The sequence below is a fragment of the Gavia stellata genome, chromosome 15 (assembly GCF_030936135.1).
Source record: "Gavia stellata isolate bGavSte3 chromosome 15, bGavSte3.hap2, whole genome shotgun sequence".
NCBI classification, from domain to species: domain Eukaryota; kingdom Metazoa; phylum Chordata; class Aves; order Gaviiformes; family Gaviidae; genus Gavia; species Gavia stellata.
Genome location: NC_082608.1, coordinates 2,686,537 through 2,708,106, shown reverse-complemented (window position 1 = coordinate 2,708,106; position 21,570 = coordinate 2,686,537). Strand labels below are relative to the sequence as shown.

The window sequence follows — 21,570 nt, the reverse complement described above, 5'->3', positions numbered from 1 at the left end:
AGTGACAGAGAGCTGTACTTTTGGCAGCGCAGGTCTCCGTATTGAAGGGGCCGAAGCAGCAGCCAGGGGCTGTTTTTTGGGTTAAAACACATTGCAAGAATTACGGTCCACGCTCACCAGTTGCTCTGTACCGAATGGTGGGCTGCTGGCTTTAATGCACTAGTGGCAAGTAAGAGACAGACCAGTTCCAGGATGTGAATACTCCTGACAGCCCCAAGAAGCTACCCGAGGAATCTGCTTCACAGGGGTGGACTGCCTCCTCCCCGCTCGCCTAAACACCAATCCACACAGTGGTAGATGCGATGAAGGGTGCAGGAGCTTGGAGCACTGGGGCCCAGCCTCCATCCCGTGCAGGGTATTTTTAGCTTCTAGAAGAAATTTGCTTTGGCAAAGGTTCTAAAATACCTTTAGATCTAAGATACAGCCTTACTGTAATATTCTAATCCAATTCTAAGAGATCCCACAATTAATGAACAGGTTTGTGCCAGGAGCCAAGAGATTTTTCAGTATCTTCTTCTTTTGATCCCATAAAGTGCTGCCAGCTCTTCGTAAGCATGCACCAGCTTGGGTGTGTAGTTTGGGTTTTTTGTTCCCAAAATGCACCCTTGCCCACCTCAGTATCTGCAGGTTTTTTTCCAGCAGCAGCATGGAACCAGTAGCTGGAAGCAAAACCTCCTGCAATCCAGGTGTGGGGAGAGTGTCGGATATGAAAACAGACCACCTCCTACCTGCGCGGATCATGGAACTGGACGGCTTTCAAAGATCTTCTGGCTTAAAAGCCAGCAAGGAGATGTTATCCCGTCGGTGCTTCTAGCGCACTGAATTGCGGGTTACCTAGAAAGCAGCACATCCCTGCAATGAAACCCGTGATTCTCCAACACAGAGAGTTTAAGTGCTTGGCGTGCACAGAGACTACGCAGCAAAACCAGAAAAGTGGTTTGGGTTTGTTGGTTTTTGTTTTTTTAAACAAATAAACTTAACCATACACATCTCCCCAACGAAATCAGACCAAAAGCAGTTAAACCAGTCTATGTTTTAATGGAAAAGGCTGATGCCTTAACTACAAAATATATTAAAAATACATAAATAAGTCATTGTAAGAAAAATAACTGTTCCAAGGTTATACTCCTGTCTTGCATAAATATCACATCTGCACTTGAACTCTGATGCTTTCTTCACGAAGCTTGCTGTCCTTTGGCCTGCATAATAACATGTATTGCCTGATGCCTTAACTAAAACGCTACCTTTGCAATTACTTCACCCTGCAGTGGAGTAGGGGACTGAATTAACCGCTTGTCATTCCTGGTCCGTTATCTGCCCGCTGCATGGAAACACTGCCTCCGTGCAACTGCTGCTCCTCCCGTCATTTTAAGAAGAGGCTGTTCCCACACACATTATCCTGAACAGCATGTTAAAGTTGTTGCTTCTTATTGCGTCCCGACAAGCACTGATCACTTGTGTTTTAGGTTTGCCAACTGTAAAGAGAAAAAAAGGGAAGAAAAGAAAACCCACTTCAGTTACTAAGTAAGAAACTGGTAAAAATATTATTAGGTCTAGTCTCAAAATTTAGGCGTTTCTTTCAAGTATTTTTAAACACACAGTGAAGTGCCACCTTTTTTCTAACACATAAATAAAATCCTTTCTTTCAAGAAGAATTTTCTGTAGAGCTTAAAGGGCCTGTTGAAAGGGGAATGCTATAAACATGCAAAAAATACCTCTTCCCTCAAAGACCTACAGAACTAATAATATAAACAAACAGCCTTGCTTAAGTTGATAGCTTTTTTTTTTAAAGCAGAATTATAAATGAAGAACTGAAACACTACTTTAAAAATGTTTTTTAAATTGTGTTCAACAAAACTAGCTATTTTTATAGCACTGGTTTGAACTGTTCTTTCTAGAACTGTGATTCCAGGTGACACTGGACACTCACAGTTCACTGTCACAGGCAATTGGCTATGACTGAAAAATGAAGGATTACTTCTGCTAATTTAGCTTCAGGGCAAAAATCCTGAAGTCACTTAACTATCCCAGGTGGCCTGTGAAACACATCCTATCTGCCTCAGTGGGGTCCAAGACTCCCCGTTCCCTCCAAACACACATCCTTACCGCGTAACCGCCCAGCCCTCTGGATTGCCTGATTCACAGCCTTCAGATTATTCAACAGCTCCGTATGATTGTTGCAACGAATTTTGTATTGATTTATTAAATCTCTGTTAAGATCATACAGCTCGATGTACCGTGTCTTCATGTTTTTCCTGGGGGAAACAAATCAGTCCAGTTATTTGCATCCCTGGGGACAAGAAAGTCGTTCCTGGTTTGTCAATATAAAGGTGTAGCGATGCATGGCTGTGATGGCTACCACGGCTACCCACATGTCTGCCAGCTACAGGACAACAGGCTTATCTAGACATCACGGTTATACTCATCATTTTACTGAAAAAAATGGTCTATTTTTGCAGTTATTTTATCCAGCAACCCAAAGAGGAGATGCCACTTTCCCCAGTGAAAGTCACACTGCTCTGCGTTAGCTCAGACCTCTTCACTGCTGCTCTTGACACTAAAGGTAGGATGTTAGCAAGAGAACACAGCAAGTCAGAGTGAAAGGACTGACACCTAACATTTCTTCCTTGGTGTTCTCAAAAGTTCACACACCACAGACAGCTTTTATTGCTTTCTTCCCTCATTGTATCTTTTTCAATTATCTCACCAGCTCGAAGTTGGTTCACCCCACCTGCTCCACGCTAAGCCCCTACCTCTGCCCTTTTGTCTTCCCCAGACTGGTTTTCCACCTAAAGAACAAGACAAGGCTCAAGGAGAGCTCACGGTGGGACCAGCAAAGGTACCAATTCTACATCAAGAGTTGTAACTAGGCAACCGCTATATCACACAAATGGGTTTTTGTGCTCTTTTCTGCCCGAAAAGCAAAGACTGGCTGTTCTAAACCCAAAACACACCAGCTAAGCAGCAATTGCTCACATGTCTCCCAGGAGTCGTGCGTCTTCCGCCTGAACCAGCATGCTGCGGATGAGGTTGGAGTGTTCAGCCATGTCAGCAGTGAGCCTCTGATTCACCGCGTGGTGTTCGTCCACCTGCCCGCAACAAACAGTCATGAGAAAGGGTCCCCGCGCTCTGGGCATACAGGGAATTGTTTAAGCTAAACCTTGGCCCAGTGTGATAGGAAGTAACATCCCAACTTAACCTGCCAGCATCCCTGGGACCATTCCCCTTCCCCTCAGCCCCTGGCTGCCAGAGCACTGTCCTGTCCCCCAAAAGGGGGTGATCAGGCTGATACAGACCTCGTGCCCTGACCCAAATCCACAGCTCAGTCTCCCAGGCAACATATTTACATTATTCTAAACAATCAGCTGCTGGGGACCAAGGGCCTGTTCCACAGAACAAAGAATAAACAGAAAGTTGAGAGTGTCCCATTGTCTTTGCACAGAACATACAGCAAGCCATCGCTGGCTGATTTCCACGAAGAAGATAAAGCAGTTTAGAGATCCTGTCATACGAATGCCCCCAGTGACTGCCTAGCTGACAATTTAGAAATGCCTGATGCCTCCTTACCTTGACCAACACTTTCCGCAGCTCCTCAAAGTATGCGGGGAAATCTGCTTCCACCTGCAAATCTTCGATGGCCAGAAAGGAGGCCATTGACTGGATAATGTCACCAGCCAGATCAATATCATCCGTGTTTATGGAAATCTGTCAGAAAGGAAAGAACGCACTTCAGCGCTCTTCCATGCCAAAACATCTCCCAGAATTGCCCAGCAGGACTTCCTCTCCAACAGTTACTCAGGCTCAAAGCAGTTCATTCTGTCAAGAGGCAAAACTGTTGCGTGAGCAAGCTCTACAGCTTTGACTAGATAAAAAAAACACTGTTTTCAAAGGGGCTTTTATTCAGCTCTGGGGCAAAAAGGCATCTGGGCATACAGGACCAGTGCAAAAGTTACAGGCAGCCTCTGTGCCTCAAATTACAGCTCCCTGAAACCACTCTGTGTGGGAACAAATACCTTCCTACAGATCTGTAGGCTCAGCAGTTTTCTTCATTAACTGGCCCTGGAATTTTACCCACTAACAGCAAACAGACCCAAAAGTTTCCAAAAACATCCCTAAAACATGAGTACTTCTCTGCCTTCTTAATTTTTAGTTTCTCATGTTGGCACGACCCTTAAGTTTCACTGGAGTAAAATTAAACGCGTGTTCCCCTCGTCCGCGAAGGTACTCACTTCGCCGCCGGGCTTGATTTTGATGCAGAGCTGTCCTGCATTACGAAGGGAAGTGAAGCAAACCTGAAAGGGAGCGCTCTGAAACTCTGCATCCTCTGGTAGCAAGAAGCTCTGATTCAGCCACATAACAACCTTGCAAAAATCAAATGAAGAGCATCAGCCATCACCTGTGTGGAAAGCCTGGAGAACCACGCGATGCCCCTGCATGCGACATGCACCAGGGCTCTCTGTTCAGGGTACCTTGGAAATTTCGTTTACTAAATTTCATTCCCTAAACCCACATCATGAACTTGTTAGAATGGGGCAGTTGACTCCCTGCTCCAAAGCTGACCATTTGTAAGAAAATCAAATCCAACAACCAGAGACCACAGCCCAAGGTCAAAACAAAAGCCCAGGCCTGGAGATCGGAGAAAGCTGGGAAGCAAAGCTTGGTTCTACTGCAAGAATTTAATGGAAAGTTTTGTTTCCTCTTGGTTTTTGCCTTGGCCATTTAATGTGGTAAAGGTCAAGTAAATATGCCAGAGCCCTACAGTTATGAGGCAAATGACCAGCTCTAATTACTGCCATCCCACAACTCAGATCTTTTAGAACCAAAGCTACAGCACTGCTGCTCATCTGTTGTGAAACTGAGCCATTATCCGGGCACTGCACTGCCTTTTTCCTGTTCTCTGCTCATTGACAAAATTCATCACTCACTGCAGGGCTCCTGCTGCTGGCATTCCATCAATTATCACACAGCAAATACAGTATCTGAAACTCCTCATGTTCTCAGGCTGCTAGTTCCTGCAGCTGCAGGAATTCCTGAAGCAGGGAATGCCTCAATTGAGGCATCTTTTAATGGAAAAAAAGCACTGAGTCAAGATGTAATATGCAGACTCCAAAGGCCAGCAGTGCAGTTCAACTGCATTATTTTCTCCTTTGCTCTCGGAAATCTCAAGCTAATTGCAAACCCCCCACCTGCAGTATCCGTGCGCAGGACCGGGAAATAGGAAGCAGAGCAGAAACTCACCCTTTGCGGCCTCTCATTCGTTGTACAGTTAACAAAGCTCAGTGGCTCCGTGGCCAAGTCTGAGCTGCTCAGGGCGTACATGGAGAAGCGGGGAAGCTGTCTTGTCAACTCAAATACATGGAACTGTGTGCTGGAAGCAATCCAAAGGAAAAACAGAGACGGTTACTAACGTACCAGGAATTCACCTATTGCAACAGTTCCTGATCCTTTTCTAGTTGGCTACTGACATCAGCAGCTTTCAGCTATGTAATCAGCTGCTTACCGTTTCCCAGAAAAAACACTGGAACTTGGAAATTCCAGGCTTATCCCATCACGAGGTTGAATGATTCCTCCCTACTGTATACATTTTCCATAATTCTTCCAATGAAATATATTCTCTAGGCTAACACATTTAAGATCTTACTATGTGATTGAATATTTTCTACACAGGTTCAGTGAAGTCTTATTAAAAGCAGTAATAAGGACAAATAGAGAAAATAAAAAGGGAATTCAGTCCCATACATTCTTTCTGCAGTGGTTGGTTAGCTCTCAAAATATGCCTCCCTGTTCAGGGAAAGGAGGCTGCTTCCTGGGGCACTGCCAGTTCTGGCAGATGTGAGCAGGGAGAAAGTTGGTGTCAAGTGTATACGAAGAGCCGTTTTATTTCTATGGGAAACTGGAAAAGTGTTGTCTTGAAATCAGGCATATGCTACTTTCTGCTTGCCCTGAAAACAAATGGGTTCAGGGTTACTTCGTAGCTTGAAAGACACCGCTGCACCTCCAGGTCTACTCAAGTACTTTGTCCAGAGCAGCCACCATTCAGGGCCTGGAAAGGCAGCCAGTTAGAGCAGGCAGCCTGGATACAGCCTCTACCCCTCCCGGCTCCCTCCAGAGACCCACAATAAGGCATCCCCTGGACAAGAAATGCTCACTGTTCCCCTAAAGGCAGAGCTGGAGCACAGCAGGTACCAGTGACTGCAGGAGCATTTAGACCATCTGGAGAAGAGCTCAGCATCACAGGTGCAAAAGCGTTTTTAAGAAAGCATTCCGGCTCTCCTTCCAGTAACACAGAGAAGTGGGGCACCAGGGAATTAACGGTGCACTTCCCATGAGACAAGCATGAAGTCACATCATTGCTGTTTCCTGGTCACACAGTTAGCTCTGGAGACCAGCAGAGATGACAATGCAAAACTCACCTGTTCCTGTAACCCACAAAGGCTTTGATGTGCAAATCCACAGGGACATCTTTGGGTGGAGTAAGGGGAACACGAACACAACTGGAGAGGTTCTGCAGACTGGGGTGTACCACGTGGCTCTCTCCTTCAAATATGCCTTCAGCAAAGATCAGCACAGCACGGATGATTGTGTCTTAGCAACAGGAAGAAAAAGCAGTTCCTAAATTAACAGCTGTCCTCTGGCAACAAACCACCGCTGTTCTCAGAATCAAGCACGGTCAAGTCTTTACATCCCTTCTCTGAGTTGTTAAAATATCCCAGATGACCAGCACTACCACGTTGGGACCTGACTGCATCCTCAGCACGCCTGGTGCTAGGTGAATTTGCTATCTTGCGGTAGTTCCAGTTTTGCGTATAAACCCAGCTGAGGTCCAGGTGCATTCATGCAACACCCTCACTAACACTGCGGTAGGTTAATGTTTAGAGTCAACACAAGGAGTGTTGCAGGGATCACCAAGACTCATTTCATTCAAGTTAAATGTTAATTGCCTTAGAAAATAACACATAACAAGAAACAAATTCCATCAAACTCCTCTCCCCTGAGACCCATCAAAAGAACACAGCTTGATTCAAAACTCTGTGAAAGGAAAGCAACCACAAAGGGGAAATTACAGACAATAAAGGGGAGACAGGCAAATCATCAGCTAAATATAGTTAAGTGTTTGCATGAATTTACATGAAATGAATGTCAATGGTTGCAGGTTACCACTCACCATTTGTGGTGGAAATACACAGCTCCACATGGGCAGACTGGCTGTCAGAGCCCAGATTAACCGAGAGGGCTGTCTGGAGTTGGGTGTTTGCTGGAATCACACCTCTCTGCCCATCGGCTTCCTTCAACTGAGCGTTCAGTTCAGCCTATTGCAAAACACAAGTGTCAGAATTTCAGGATTTTCATTCAAGCAACCTAGAAAACATACACATAAGTCAGTTCTTTTTTCTGGCAGAAGGCTGTATTACAGCAATTCGCAGACACTTCACATTGCTATGAAGAGTGGTTGGATTAGGCATGGAGCTGTGGACACCTGTGCTACGATTTGTTCAAGTGCTTCATTGTTAACGGAGCTCAGCTCTGTACCCAAACCTTTATTCAGAAAAGCACTTAACGTATATTCAGTTTTAAGCACAAGCTTATGTAATTCCATGCTTTTGCTACAGTGGTCATTTACTGTTCAAATACCGATCTGTTCTCAGACTATTTTTCGAAGCTCTTTATTTCTGCGCCTTCACCATCAAGCCACAAGTGTGCTTCCTATACCCTGACAGTGCTGCCATTCACCTGATCCTTTCAAACAATCCCCTCTGAGCCCCGAGTTTGTTCATGCATTGAAAATTACAATTTGCAGTCATAAGCCAAAGCACAGGGCTGAACAGAATCCAGCTCCACACACAACTGCTCTGACAAGACGAAGGAGCAAGGAAAATGTTACTTATTAAAATACAAAAAGCAAGTTCTGAACTTGCACAAGGAGCAAGCCAGATGCAGAAGCAGGAATCCCCAGTAGACAATCTCACTGCATCCTAACAGGTTACAGCTCCTACTTGTCTGGACTGCCCCATGACCGCTTCCCAGATTACTCTGGATTTATAGCAATAGGAAGGGGCGTTTTGGCCCTACACATTAAGTAGTACCTTTGCATTTTCCTCATAATTTCTTAATTCCAGCAGCAGATTTTGTTTCTTTTGACTAAGTTCTCGGATCAGGTCCTGCTCAGCACTTGTATCCATTAGGTTTCCTTTCATCTCCTCACCTCCTGGCAGATAGCCTCGGACTGTACAGAAACAAAACATAGCCAATTTCAGCAAAGCCTTTCATAGCCCCCCCAAAACTTGAGTTTCAGTAACAAGACCCCTTTGTACCACCTCAGCAGCAGACACTGATTCTGGTCTTTATCTAGTACCAGTCCACTGAAAACCTGAGCGTTCATTTACACCTACAGAGGCTCTGACTTTCCTGGTGATTAGGACAAGAGAACTACACATTTTAAAAAAAAAAAATAAAAAAGGGTGAATTTCCAACCTGTCTTTAAGCTGTCTTCACCTGACCAGACAAGTGCAGCGCCCGGTCCTTTTGTGAGAGGATTCCCACTGCAATCATTCTTCCAGGTACTTAGGCAAGTTTGCAATTATGCAAAATTAATAAAATGTGTACCTGGATTTCTAGAGCTGGTCAGAGGAGTTGTTACTGTCTGGAAGTGACTATAAGTCACTGTCAATCAGCCAGGAAACAAGATTTACCCACATTAGTTTTTCCCCAAATCAAGGGATACTTCACTTCAAGGGGTAAGACCTGTTTCCCAGTAGCCCAGTGGAGCACAGAGCTATGGAAATATCTCCAACTGCCTGTGGAGACAGAAGAGCTGAACAGATGATGAGACAAAGACGCTTGCTATAAACTTCCATTTTGCTCTAGGGCTGTGCGCTCTGGTTGCAGCTGACAACTAAAGCCAGGGACAAAAACCTTACATCTATGAAGGATATGCTGCCTGACTGTGTAACCCCAGTAAAAATTTGCAGGGAACTTGAAAAGCAGTCAGCACGCACACTGTCCTCTGGTGAAAGGACCCGCTTTATTATTTCTGAGTGAATCATTAATTTAAAATGAGAGCAAGACAGAAAATACACCAAAATACAGAAGAACACCTCATGTGAAAGGATGCTGGCCCCAAACAGAACTCTAATGACAAGGGCTATGAGAATGCATTGTCCACATGACCTCAACAGGGCTATTACTAACACCTAAAGGCTCCAGCCTAAAGGGATCCCCGTTGTGCCAAGCTTTGTTTATGATGGACCCATCAGAAAAGGATCATCATGTTCAGTGATATTAACCTACACAGCTCTGCTAGGACAAGGTATCTTCAGAACTGTGTACAACGTTCCCCTTCTGTAAGCTTGGGAAAAAGGTTTATATGCTGAAGCCCAAGCGCAGCAAATCCCCGCAGCCTGTGATTAAGACAGACGGCAAAACACTGTGCTATTTAACAGGGACAGGTTTTTATTCCAAATGGGTTGTGCCAGACCTGCTTGTCTCAGGCCACTGACGCCAAGCAGTCGGATAATCACACCAGTGTCTTTCCTGGAGCCATCCCTGTAAATTCACGCTGAGCTTTTTAAATAATCTGTGATAATACTTGTTTCCGCTCACAGTAACCAGGTCTGACTTCTCGAATGCATGGTGGGATAAACCCACCAGTTCTCCAGTCTCAGGGTAGCATTTTACAGGAAACAAAGCACTGCTGGCATCTGAAATTTCTAATATAAAAACTATTCATCTTTAGAAGAAAACCAACACACACACACCCTTAGATCTCTAAACACCTCTACCCACTGTAAAGTGACGGAAGAATTATCACATATAGGAAAAAATATTTCCTATATATTCATCTATAACAGTGTTGTCTGAAGAACCACAGTCTGTACTGAATATAGTTATCTTTGCATTATTAGGATGGAACTTCTTCCGTTAAGCAAATGAATTTTGATGGCTTCTTGGATCATAATGAAACGCGCTGATTATCACAGAGAAGGCAATATTCAAAATACCGTTTGCTGATAGCGTAACTCAAAATTCACTTAACTTTGCATAAAGTGAAGGGAATTTGGCACACAAGAACGCCTATGGAACTGAAACAACGTTTAGCTAACCTGAGATGATGAGATGTGCCTGATACTATTGTATATTAAATTAATATCCTGAACAATGCACTTACCTTCACCATCAACTGAACAGCAGATTAACTGGGTGCTCCCATCCATTCTGTAATCCCCCTCCACCACTCCTGCAATTGAGGAAGCAAAGTTGTCCTTAAAGATGACCTCTCCAGTTCGGTCACTGCGTGCATCAACCTGGAACAACAAAGAGTTCCAAGGCACAGCATGAACAGAAAAGCTAACTCCAAAATATATGTCATGCCGTACTCCGAGCTGTTAACTGAAAGCCAGCTCCGCTCACAGAACTGCAGGTGAACTTGCTCATATTCTGATCAGCTCTGCTGATCAGAACACCACATGTGAAAAAAATACCATCAAGAAATGACCTCTAGAGAGAGTCAGCTAGAAGGAACTGCTCTTCAGAGATGCTTCCCTAAGTTACCAACAAGAGGAAGACAAGAAGGGGACTGCAAGACTGCACTGGGAAGGTTATGCACACATGAATGAAGCAATGATGGGACTAAACCAGAAGTAACTGGAATGCAGCATTTACAATCTCTCCTCTTAGCTGCAGCCCTTCTGTGGTGAATTGTTTTTATACACAGATACCACAACCTTTAATTATCTTTCATTGGAGAAGAATGGCGAGGGGGGCTCAGTTCCATGCAGTGTGTCTTTTCCAAAGGACAGGACCCAGCATTACTCTTTCTAGGAGCTAGGGACTGTGTCAGACCAACAAGCAGGGTAGAGACTGCCAGTGGAAAAGAACAGAAAAAGGAGTAAAGCAAAGAGAGGTTCTCTCTTTAACGATGTTATAGACCTAATCCAACGTAAGTTACAACATATCTGGGCTCTAGACTGCCAACTTGATATGAAGTTAATTAAAATCCCCCAGGCTAATGAGAGTAATGGGAGGTGTGAAGAAAAAAAGCAGAGCTTTACAAAAAAACTGCCAACCTGTGTCCAAGAGAGATTTGGCAGCTAGAACAGTCGTTTCTGGCAAAGGGGAATACCAAGCAACAGGCTTAAGAGATTAGGAATGAGCTGTATAGAATGCCTTTACATAAAATGAAATAATGCTTGATTAATCCTTCCACAGTCAAGGCTGACGCTGCTCTCCTGTTACATAACCGCTTTGTCTTCCCTGTAGTCTGAGAACATTCAGGAAACATCGCAGAGGATTATTAGCATGTGCTCATGACACAGCTGAAAAGAGACACTGAGGAGCTCTAGGATGCGGCATATGATCTCTGCTACCATAGAAACAACTTACCACACCTTAGCAATTGACTCTGAGCTAAGCAGAGGAAGCAGCTTTTCTCTGATCTTGCACCTGGCACAGGCTTCACCAGCCAAACGAGGTCCACTGCAATAGTTCTTCAGCACTTGGTTTTCAACAGCCTTTTCAATTTTTTGGCTGTGCTCCTTCAGACAATTTAACGCCTTGTTCAAACACAGCTTCCAGATGTACAGCTCCTCATTTCCCCCCGTATAAACTCACCTTTCCATTGGACCAGCCAGTGATCAACTCACACACACCATCCGAGTTCAGGTCAAACGCATGTATGCTCATTGCGTGGTTTTTAGACTGAGGACAGAAAACAAAGAACAAATTAAGCTTGGGTACGTTTTCGAAATTGCACACGCTTGGCACACGTAAGACACTGGAGTATGAGCCTACAGAGACTACAAAAAGGCATAGAAAAATGTCTTTTAACAGGAAGTTTAAGCATCACTGTCTGTAAGGTCACCCGCATCTCTGAAACCTTAGCCCTTGCATTCCAAATCCAGTCCACTGCTCTCAAAGGACCTGATCTTTCCTTTAAATACATTTTCATCCAAGCAGATGATTAGAACTCACAAAAACAAAGTGTAAAAAGCCAAATTCTCTAAGGGGAAAAAATAAATAAAACAGGGCTTCAACATTGTCATAAAATGAGACCACTGAGGAAAGCCATTGGCCTCTTCCTACCACCTCCCAAGGAATCGTTTCACTTATTACTATTACATAGACTGTTCTAATCCGTGTTATATTAAGAATATTAAAATGAGCATCAGGAAAGGATCTTGCCAATATGATTTGCTGCAGCAGCTAATTGCTCTTGATGCAAAAAATTAGCTTCGAACATAGACAATGCAAGATTAAGTCAGTCTCTGAAAAAGTTTATTGATTCAACAGCACAGCCAGAGGCATTTTCTAACAGTGAACTCAAGTTTCTCTGTTGCTTAAGCGACCCTGCGAAGCTGAAGCATCCCTAGTTGTACTGTTGTACCAGTGCTGTTTAAGCCATCACCAACAGTCCCAAAAGCACCGAAGGAACTGACATGTATTAATTTTGCATGTATCTATAAAAATAGGTAGATTTTGCAAGAAAAAAAAATTACATTAAGTGCTACGCCCAGCAGAAAATTTCAAATTCATCTAAGGAGTCAGAATAACATCAGAACAACCCAAGATTAGGTACCAAATCTCCCAGCAGCCTTCAAACTTTCAGATGACTGATATTCTAACATTGGACTAACCTTAATCCTCCAGTAGCGGGCTGTCTTGTCGTAAACTCCGACCGTCCCATTAGAGAGAGCATAGCCAAACCGACTGCCGTACATGGGGCTAAGTGCAGTAATAGTCTTGTGGGGGGGAAAGGAGGGAGAGAGAGAGAATACAGGAGTGAAAACTTCCGCATCTTCAGGTAACAGAGGACAGACATTGCAATCTCTCTATCATATGAACTGTATGCTACTTAAATGGTACGTAAGTCTACTGGAAGAAGCATTAAACACTGAAGTAACTATTTTTAAAAATCAGTTTGAAATCACCGAAGGCCTTGTAGGATTTCCTCACACAAGCTGCATTGACAGCGCCAAGACATACTTCAGCAAAGATTGCAGAATTGCTCTCAAACTGTGTACTTGGACCAAATATTTCCTACCACAGGCAGCAACACAACTGCTCATAGGATTCCTGTGGTCATCAGTGCTAACACATTATCATTGAAAACCTACTCCAAACACACAACACTCCTTAAAGCTTCAGGAGCTGAGGATGCTAAGGAGTTCAACATTACATGGGTTGGGAAAGCCCTAGAGGTATTTTTGGTAGAAAATCTTTGCCCAAGATTAGTGAGATAAAAATTAACAGCTCCCACAGTTGGACTTTTTCTGGAACACAATTAGAACACCAGGTTAGGTATTACCTGAGTAAATAACAGCTCCAGGGAAAGACCCGAGAGTCACAACTCAGCCTGTTTCTCACTCCTTTTAAGACCCATTACCTTACAATTCTTCACTGAGCTAAGGTTCCCAGTGCTTGGAAATGCAGGTTTTTCCACGCGCCAAGACTAGAGATTTTAATGTCAGGAGGAACAACTGCAATCGTCTGTCTGGTCTTCTGTACAACATAGCACAGGAGACTTCTTTAAATTAAATCCTTCACAAACTTCTTAAACTCAGCTGACTGCTCCTTGATTTATTTTTTTTTTTACCATAAAACATGGTTTTCCAAGCCCTTTACCCCTCTGTCTGACAGATATTCTCCAAAGCCCTTCCCAAGTGACAATACCCTCTAAATTTCAAGCACCCAGTAAGGACAGAAGACCCCAGCAAGTCAAGCTCACAAAGGTAGCAATACTCCCTTTAATACCTGATTGTCCATTTATAAATTCAAGATCACAACAGTCTACAGTTTCAGTTTCACCAGAGTAAGTGATTAAACACAGCAAGTGCAAACTATTCAAGTCTTCCATAATAACCACAATGTATAAAGCCACTGGTCCCTGAATTTGCCTTCTTGAAGGAAGTGTTTAGGTGCAGCTGTGCCCTTTTAAATTAGAACAGTAGGATTGTAACAGGCCTCTGAAGACTCTGCAGGTGTGAATTTAAAACAATTCTACTGTGGATCTGGAAATAAATCATACAAGAGAGTGATGGACCTTCAGCTTCCCTTTTAACTAGAAATTACAACATGACTCTAGCCTGGCTACTGTACAGACAGCAGAACGTATTATAGTTCTATTTCTATTACAGTTCTAATTCTAGCTATAGCAACAGCTTCCTTTCCTAGAACACAGGCCGGATGTGTCTTTTATAGCTCTTCGTAAGTGGTTTAATAGCTAACTAAGCCTTTTAGTCCCAATTTGGGCAGCGGGAAGACCTCAGATCTTCAAGGACAAAGGTCTGTAGTGTGTCCTTACTCTACCCTGGGCCCAGAACGGTCATGAGAAGGCTATGAAAACTCTGAAATGTAATAATAAGTGTATTTTTCTCCCTTCCAAGCAACCAAAATTTAACAGTGGGGATCTCTCAGTTCTCAAGCTAAAACGCAACTCCCACACCTTCTAGTTATCCCTCTGAAAACCTATCTGTCCCATATTTTACTTAAGGCACTGCAAAGCTGCAGCTCTGTTTATACAGCCAGCGTGTAACTTCAACTGCAACATAAACCTCCTGTTTTGCCTGGGCAACCCCCTTCTCCCCTGCCATGCACTGACTGGATACACACAGGGGCAAGTTACTTCATGGTTGTGTCAACGCATTTGAGGAACGCTGTAGAAGACATTCTTTTGCTCAGAAGGCACTAAGATCTTCAACCACAATCCAGTAACCTTAATCACCTTTGGACAGGGCCCTGACTTTCTGTCAAGCAATAGTTACTGTTCTCAACCTGGCAAAAGGTTTGTAAATAAACAAAGCAAAAAACCCCGTGCATAATAAAAGACATTATTAAACTCTAACTTTTGCAGTTCTAGCAGAATAGATACTGTGCCAAATAGTTAAGTAACTATTTAACTACACAATAAATTTGAACCAGAGTAACCAGAGAAGCTTTACAGTACACAATACTTTCAGCTCCATCAGCAATTATAGTAAACATTAGCTAGAGGTAATTTACCTCTGTCTCTGACATTTCTGCCACGATCTCATCTTCTTTAAATACCCGGATGTCAAAATCTTCTGAGCCAACAAGAAGCTAGAAAAAAATAAAGTCTACCTTAAAAATAGTTATTCAAGCTAAGGAAATAAAAAGGACATACTCCAGGACCCAAAAGGCAAATAAAAACTCCCAGTCCAGCAATGAAGAGGTTTTAACAGCTGTATGAAAAGTTGTCACTGGAAGAAAAGGTACCCTCTGTCAAGACAAGATTTCAGAAGTCTCCCATTGATCAAGTATTAGTTACACATTTTTTTTGTCAAGCTAGACTCTACAAAAGCATAGTGAAATATCTGGGATAGGAATGAGAAAAGATACTTTGGAACATCAGGGCTACGCTCTTTTCTTACTGTAAAAGATTCAGTGTTACAATTCGTAACTGCCATTGTACACATCAAAAATACTACGTTGCCTGTGTTGGAGCAGGAGACCTGCAGCTCAGTTCTGACTTGTGCTACATGGGTTCAGAGAAACAGCGACTCCCAGTTACTAGCCTGTGAGCCAATAGCTGGGGAAAAAAAAAAATCATTGCTTAGCACTGAACATCCCTCATTTAAAAAACCCTCAAAACCAATGAAACCACATATCAAACCATCACTGCTCCTCCAACCTAAATGGTAGCTGCCACTACTGCAAAGCACAGGTAAAAATGGGCTTTAACTTGATGTAAGCAATTGTACAAATAGGACACCAGCACTGAACTGGGTCTTCTGCATTTACATTACTTATCGTTTCTTACATCTTGGTTCTTTTCCAGTTTCCTAGTTGAGCAGGTAGAAGGTATTAACTGAAAAGAAGCCCCATGGAAAAGCACTTTCTAAAGATGGTGACAAGTCACAGCTTCCATTTTGCAAATTGAGAAAGCAAGGAACAAATCTGCCTAGTGCCTGGCCCATAAAGTCATCCATCAAATCAATGACAAACAGAATTATAAATGAAATCTTAAAATCTGGTAATACCTTTCCCTACTGTAACCGATGAGTCTTCCATCTTTACTTGGCAGAATAGACACAAATCCATATCAAAGTTGGATTTTTAAAAAGATTAAAGGCTTTTTTCTTCCCAAGTAAAGAGGCTTCAAATTACGACACACTAAATTACACCAAGCTAAGCTTACTGTAGCTGCTGAAATAATTTACAACAAATAACGTACGTAAGAGGTACAGATTTCTTGACAAGTCACAACTACCAGCAAAAGGTGACCAGCTAAAAGCACAGAATGCTGAAACCATTACTGGTGATGCTGCATTTCCCAGAGGTGCCTAGAAGATGCTTTTCATTTAGTTCGATTCAACTCATCCACGTCAGGGACTTTCATTCCACTGAACTGGAATTTGAAAAAAGCAAGGAAAAAGTTTTCCCCCCCAAGTCTTTGGCAAGATGGGAGAAAGTAACCTGTATCAATCGAAAATCCTGAGGAAGACAGTAACTACAACAAATTAGTTTTGTTAGCCACTAAATAACAGACATACATTCATGCAGTTTGAAAATGAGTCAATTTTAAACCTAGGCATGTTTTTACATGGAAATGAAGCTAGCAAACCCATTTATCAGATAAGACACAAAGTGCTAAACAATTTTAAAAGACGTTTCTGTGCATTTTCTCAGAACTTCAATTTTTAAACCAGAGCCAGAAAAAAAAAATCACATAAGAAGAACCCTAAAAAAAAAAAAGTCAGCAAATCCATGCTGGGCTAACTGGCAGGGTAAATTACAGTGGGATAACGCATCCAACTCAGCTCAAAGTAGCATCAGATTATACCAACTGCTGAGAATGAACTTTTCTCAAGCAGAAAAAATAGCAAAACAATGAAAAAGCACTTAGAAGCACAAGTGCAAAACATTTACAACTAGCATGATACACCAGTTTCCTGGCTCCTGAATCTTTATACACTGTCTCCACTTTCTATAACCACCTCTCAGCACATTAAAAAAACACACCCTAAGAGAAGCTGTGCAGAAGCTGTGAACCTGAAATTCTTTCACTTCCTGAAGATCCCAATCAAGCAAAGGGTCTGTTTCAGTTCAGTATTTCTGAAAAACACATAAAAGGTGTAGAGGCCCTTTACATGTCACTATAAACATTACATAGTCCAAGTAAACATTCCAAACAAGGATTTTTTGGGAACTAAACAGAAAAGCTTAAGTAATTATGATTAAAATTGAAAGACAGGTGACAAAAGTATTTTTAGCATGGTGATTTACCATCATATTTACTTGCATCTGACATATACTAGGAAGCCATTACTCTTCTTAAAGATTCATATTTATAAGCATGATCCTTCAATTCATTCAGGATGGAAGAATATTTACAACAGAGAATGCCATATAAATTCATTACTTCGTCCATCCCTTGCAGCCTGCATGATCAGAATGGGAGTTGTTTCCTATTATTTGTCTCGCATCTTATCAGCAAGATGATTGTTACAAGTTATCTTCACTTTAAATCAGAAAAGCAGAGAACATTACATTTCCCCACATCACTACGAAGAAACAGGAGGACTGGACGTGAAAGACACGTTTCTTGATTTTACCCATCTTAAGTGAAGCTCTTCACAGCACAGCTTTTTAAGAGCTCACTTTTACATGTAAGATGCTTGTAAGTTGTTTCTCTGAAATTTAAAAAAGTATTTGTAACCATATTCAAGAAATACCACTGAAATAGATGCCTTGCAACTGATGATCACAGGCATTTCATTGTATTTCTCCTGCTGCAGTTAAGAAAAATGAGAGATTACAGCTAGCAATCGATTCACCAAAGCAAGGCAGTAATGCTGTGAAGACTCCAGATATGCCTAATTTTACACACTCCAAGTAGTGCCAGGGAGCAGTGCTGCTCCCTATACCCGGGCTGAGAATTTGGGTGTGTCTTTGCCGGACTGGAGTCTGAAAAAGGCACAACTTCCACACGTGGATCACTTCAACTGGTAATACAAGTCAGTCATATTTGATAATCCACGGGTTTTTTTATTATCATTTCACTACAAGACCATGAAAATAGCTGAATTCCCGTGTAAATGGTTACAAACCTCATTTTTGCCATCACCATCAAAGTCACACAGCGCTAATGAACGAACGTTGTCTCCAGTAACCTAAAATGAGAAAGACAGTCCTCAATACTGATGATAGCTGTCAGAAGCTAAACTATTTTTTATGATCTCAACTGCAGCAGAACAATTGACATAGTTAACATTCAAGCAACACCTGAGTGCACCAAATACACGACCAAAATACAGTTTAAGGTCTGAGATAAATTAAGAAAGATCAACAACTATATTAATATTTATCATTAAAAAAAAATCAAGATGAATTAGTGCCATTGAAAGAATCTTGTAATAACATCAAAAGCATTACGCGTAGCCTTACTGTCCAAAAAAGGTCAGTTCCTTCATAATCAAAGCCCTGCAGGGCACAGTTTCCACCAATAATAGCAAGTGGAGATGGAATATCTCCCAGCTTTCCAAGAACTATTGCATTGGCTCCATCTGAAACCTACGGAGAAACATTAAAGGAGAAAGAAACAGCAGACGATGAGACATTGGAATACACAAATCAAAAAGAGCCTTTCCAACATTATCACTATCAGTTTAGCTGAGCTCTGAATGCCTATTAAATTTTTTAAACTTTGTCTTGCTGGCTGATGTGTGACTTATTATGAAAATTTGCTCTCGCACGTGCATACACAGACATACATCACGTTCATATTTTTCTTTCTAAATATTCCAGATATTCTAAAGGCAAAGTGTTCTGAATACAGTAATATAACTAATGCAAAGAACAGAAACATAACTAATTGACAAAGTAATGTACAAACTGCAATCTTTAGACTGGAAAAAGAAAACTATGAAGATACTAAAAAAAAAGCAGACCGTCAAATTAACTTGCCTCTCTGTAAAACAAATCCGAGTTGTTATATACATCGTAAGCCAATAAATTAGTCTGTGTTCCAACCAGAAGACAATCATAACCAAGCTGAGGGTTCAGCACTCCCGAAGCTAAACAAGTGATCCCTTGATTAATGTTGAGAAGAGAAATGTCCGACTCTTGGTTACTTTGCACCATTCGGTTTGTGCTTGTTCTCTGCCCTCGGGCATGAGGATTATGAATAAAAACCTGTAGAAACAAAGATATAAATATTATCCCAAAGCACGTACCTGTTTGTATACAAACATTAAAGACTGCTGTTTGGATAATAACTGCGAGGGAGAAGGGCATTCATTGAACCAAAATGAGGACAAAAGACTGGGGTTTTTTGCTGGCAATGCTGTTTCTGACAGTTATTCTTTAGTTTTAAACTACACCAAAGAAGGGAAATGGCAGGAAAACCCCTACTCTGGCCAGCAGAGCTGCGTCACCTTTGTTTTGTTTCTGAAAATGGCAACCAACAAGTCTTCAGAGTCAGTCGAAAAAAGGAAACCAAAGGGAGCAACAACAAACCAAAGAAATTACATCCAGCTGGTAACAGTGTGTTACCAAAAAACCCCAAACTTTTAGGACAACTGACCGGGTACCTATCTGTAACCTCCATCTGTAGGTGAACATGGTTTATTTAAAAAGGGGTCTGCAATAACAAAGCTTTTATTCTCACTCTGACCAATATTCAGTCACTGTAATTGTTTGGAGCAGAGTCAGGGGATCATAGGATGTTACGCTTCATAGCCTCTGCTTTATGCCTGTATAGTCTGTGTCTCCAGCAAGCCCTTGTTCTATGATGTTCCTAAAGGCTGCGAAATCAAATTAATAATAACGCTGGGAAACATCACAAATGAACCATGATTGTATTTACAGCAACCTCTGTGGGTTTATGGTTCAACCTATGTTTTGTTTCTTAGTTCAGTTGTATTTAACCCTCTTTTGTTTGTATTTCAAACAGAGCGCAAGGAATGGTTTCTCTTCCCACAAGGCAGTCTTTGCATCACCTACAGACACCTTAGCCCCGTTTCCTTCACCAGCACCGAGCTTAGCCGGTAACAGTGCTAAGGCTCACTGCTGTAACTGAGAACGGTGGGATAATGGTTGGACTTGACTATCTTAAAGGTCTTTTCCAACCTGAATGATTCCGTGATAAAACCCACGGCTTGAAAAAATCCCATGGGGAAAGCTTCCTTCGGGACCTGGGCTACCAGCTATTAATTTCTGCAAACTCCCTGCTGCCACAAAACAGAGTGTCGCGTCCCCAAAGCAGAGTGTCGCGTCCCCACGCCTGCAGACAGCTCCAGCGCCTCCGCCACAGCTCTCGGCCTACGGAGAGAGGAGAAGCGGGCAAGCCCTCTCTCCCTGCACGGCTCCTGGAGCTCTGCGGGAGGCAGGCAGGCTGGCAGGCGGTAACACGGCTGTCTGCTGCAGACATCAGCGCGGCACCGGGGCTGCTGAGGAGAGGCAAAACCCCACAGACGCGCTGCGACCTCTGCGGCACCCCCGTGAGCCCGCAGGCCCCCTCCGAGCGCCGTGCCTGGGACCCTGCGGCCGAGGGGAGCGGGGCTGCCGGCGGGAGAGCGCCCGCCTGGGCCCCGGGCGCTCCGAGGGGCGCGGGACGCCCCGGCAGCTCCGCCCGGGAAGGCCCCGGCGGCTGTCGGCCGCCAAGAAGGGCTTTTTCCCCTCAGCTCGGCGGGCGCACGGAGCCCCCCGCCCCGCCCGGCCGCGGCCCGGCCCCGTGAGGGGAGGCGGGCGGGATGGCGGGCCGCGCCGCCCCGTTACCTTGCCGGCCTGCGTGGCGGCCGCCAGGCAGGGGTGCGTCCCGTCGTACCGGCCCAGCGCCACCATGCGGGGCAGGATCTTGTGGTTGAGCTTCAGCGTGAAGACGGGCACCAGCATGATGGCGGCGGCAGCGGGGAGGCCGGGCCGGGCCGCGGGGCCCACCGGCGGACACGGGCTCCGCCGGGGCCGGGCACCGCCCGCTCGCGCACGCCGCCGCTGCGTCAGCGGGGAGGGGCGGGGCCGCGGCGGGACGGGGCGGGGCGTGCTGGGGCACCCGGGGCGGGGCGTGCTGCGGGACCCGGGGCGGCCGCGGGGGGCGCTGTGGGGCCGGGGGGGGGCAGTTGGGGTTGGGGGGCAGGGGGGGAGCTGGGGTGTGGGACGGGGGGCCAGGGAGGAGCTGGGGCTTGTAGGGGAGCAGTTGGGGGAGCTGGGGGGCGGTGGAGGTGTAGGACTGGGGGGGGCAATCGCAAAGGTCAGGGGATCTGGGGGGAACCGGGGGGAGCGGGGGGCAGCGGGAGTGTAGGAGTGGGGGAGCTGGGGAGGGCGGTTGCAGAGATCAGGGGACGTGGGGGGACAGTTGCGGGTGCTGGGGGGCAGCTGAGGGGGCTGGGGGGCAGCTGGGGTGTGGGATTGGGGGAAGGTGGGAAGAGTTGCAGAGGTCAGGGAAGCTGAGGGGGCAACGGGAGGTACTGGGGGGGAGCTGGGGGGCCGTGCGGGGAGCTGGGGGCAGGAGAGCAGAGGCCATTGCTCCCCAGGCAGCAGCAGCCGCCCCCCATACCGACACCGCCAGCCCAGTCCCGGCTGCCCCACGGGGTCAGCACCCAGTTGGGGTCAGCACCC

At 44.4% G+C, this 21,570-nt stretch overlaps 1 protein-coding gene across 1 annotated transcript; it reads right to left on the bottom strand.

Annotated features, from left to right (window-relative positions):
* Positions 1 to 1,024: 1,024 nt before the first annotated feature.
* Positions 1,025 to 20,867, bottom strand: BBS2 (Bardet-Biedl syndrome 2). The gene is made up of 17 exons (XM_059824795.1): positions 20,731 to 20,867; positions 18,919 to 19,146; positions 18,400 to 18,525; positions 18,063 to 18,125; positions 14,995 to 15,072; positions 12,630 to 12,734; positions 11,608 to 11,694; positions 10,166 to 10,301; positions 8,085 to 8,224; positions 7,166 to 7,310; positions 6,414 to 6,585; positions 5,239 to 5,368; positions 4,230 to 4,361; positions 3,568 to 3,705; positions 2,977 to 3,089; positions 2,107 to 2,255; positions 1,025 to 1,475 (listed from the first exon to the last, which is right to left on the bottom strand). Exons 1-17 carry the CDS (start codon positions 20,845 to 20,847, stop codon positions 1,369 to 1,371), a joined length of 2,166 nt encoding a protein of 721 aa, XP_059680778.1. The 5' UTR covers positions 20,848 to 20,867; the 3' UTR covers positions 1,025 to 1,368.
* Between the last annotated feature and the right edge of the window lie 703 nt (positions 20,868 to 21,570).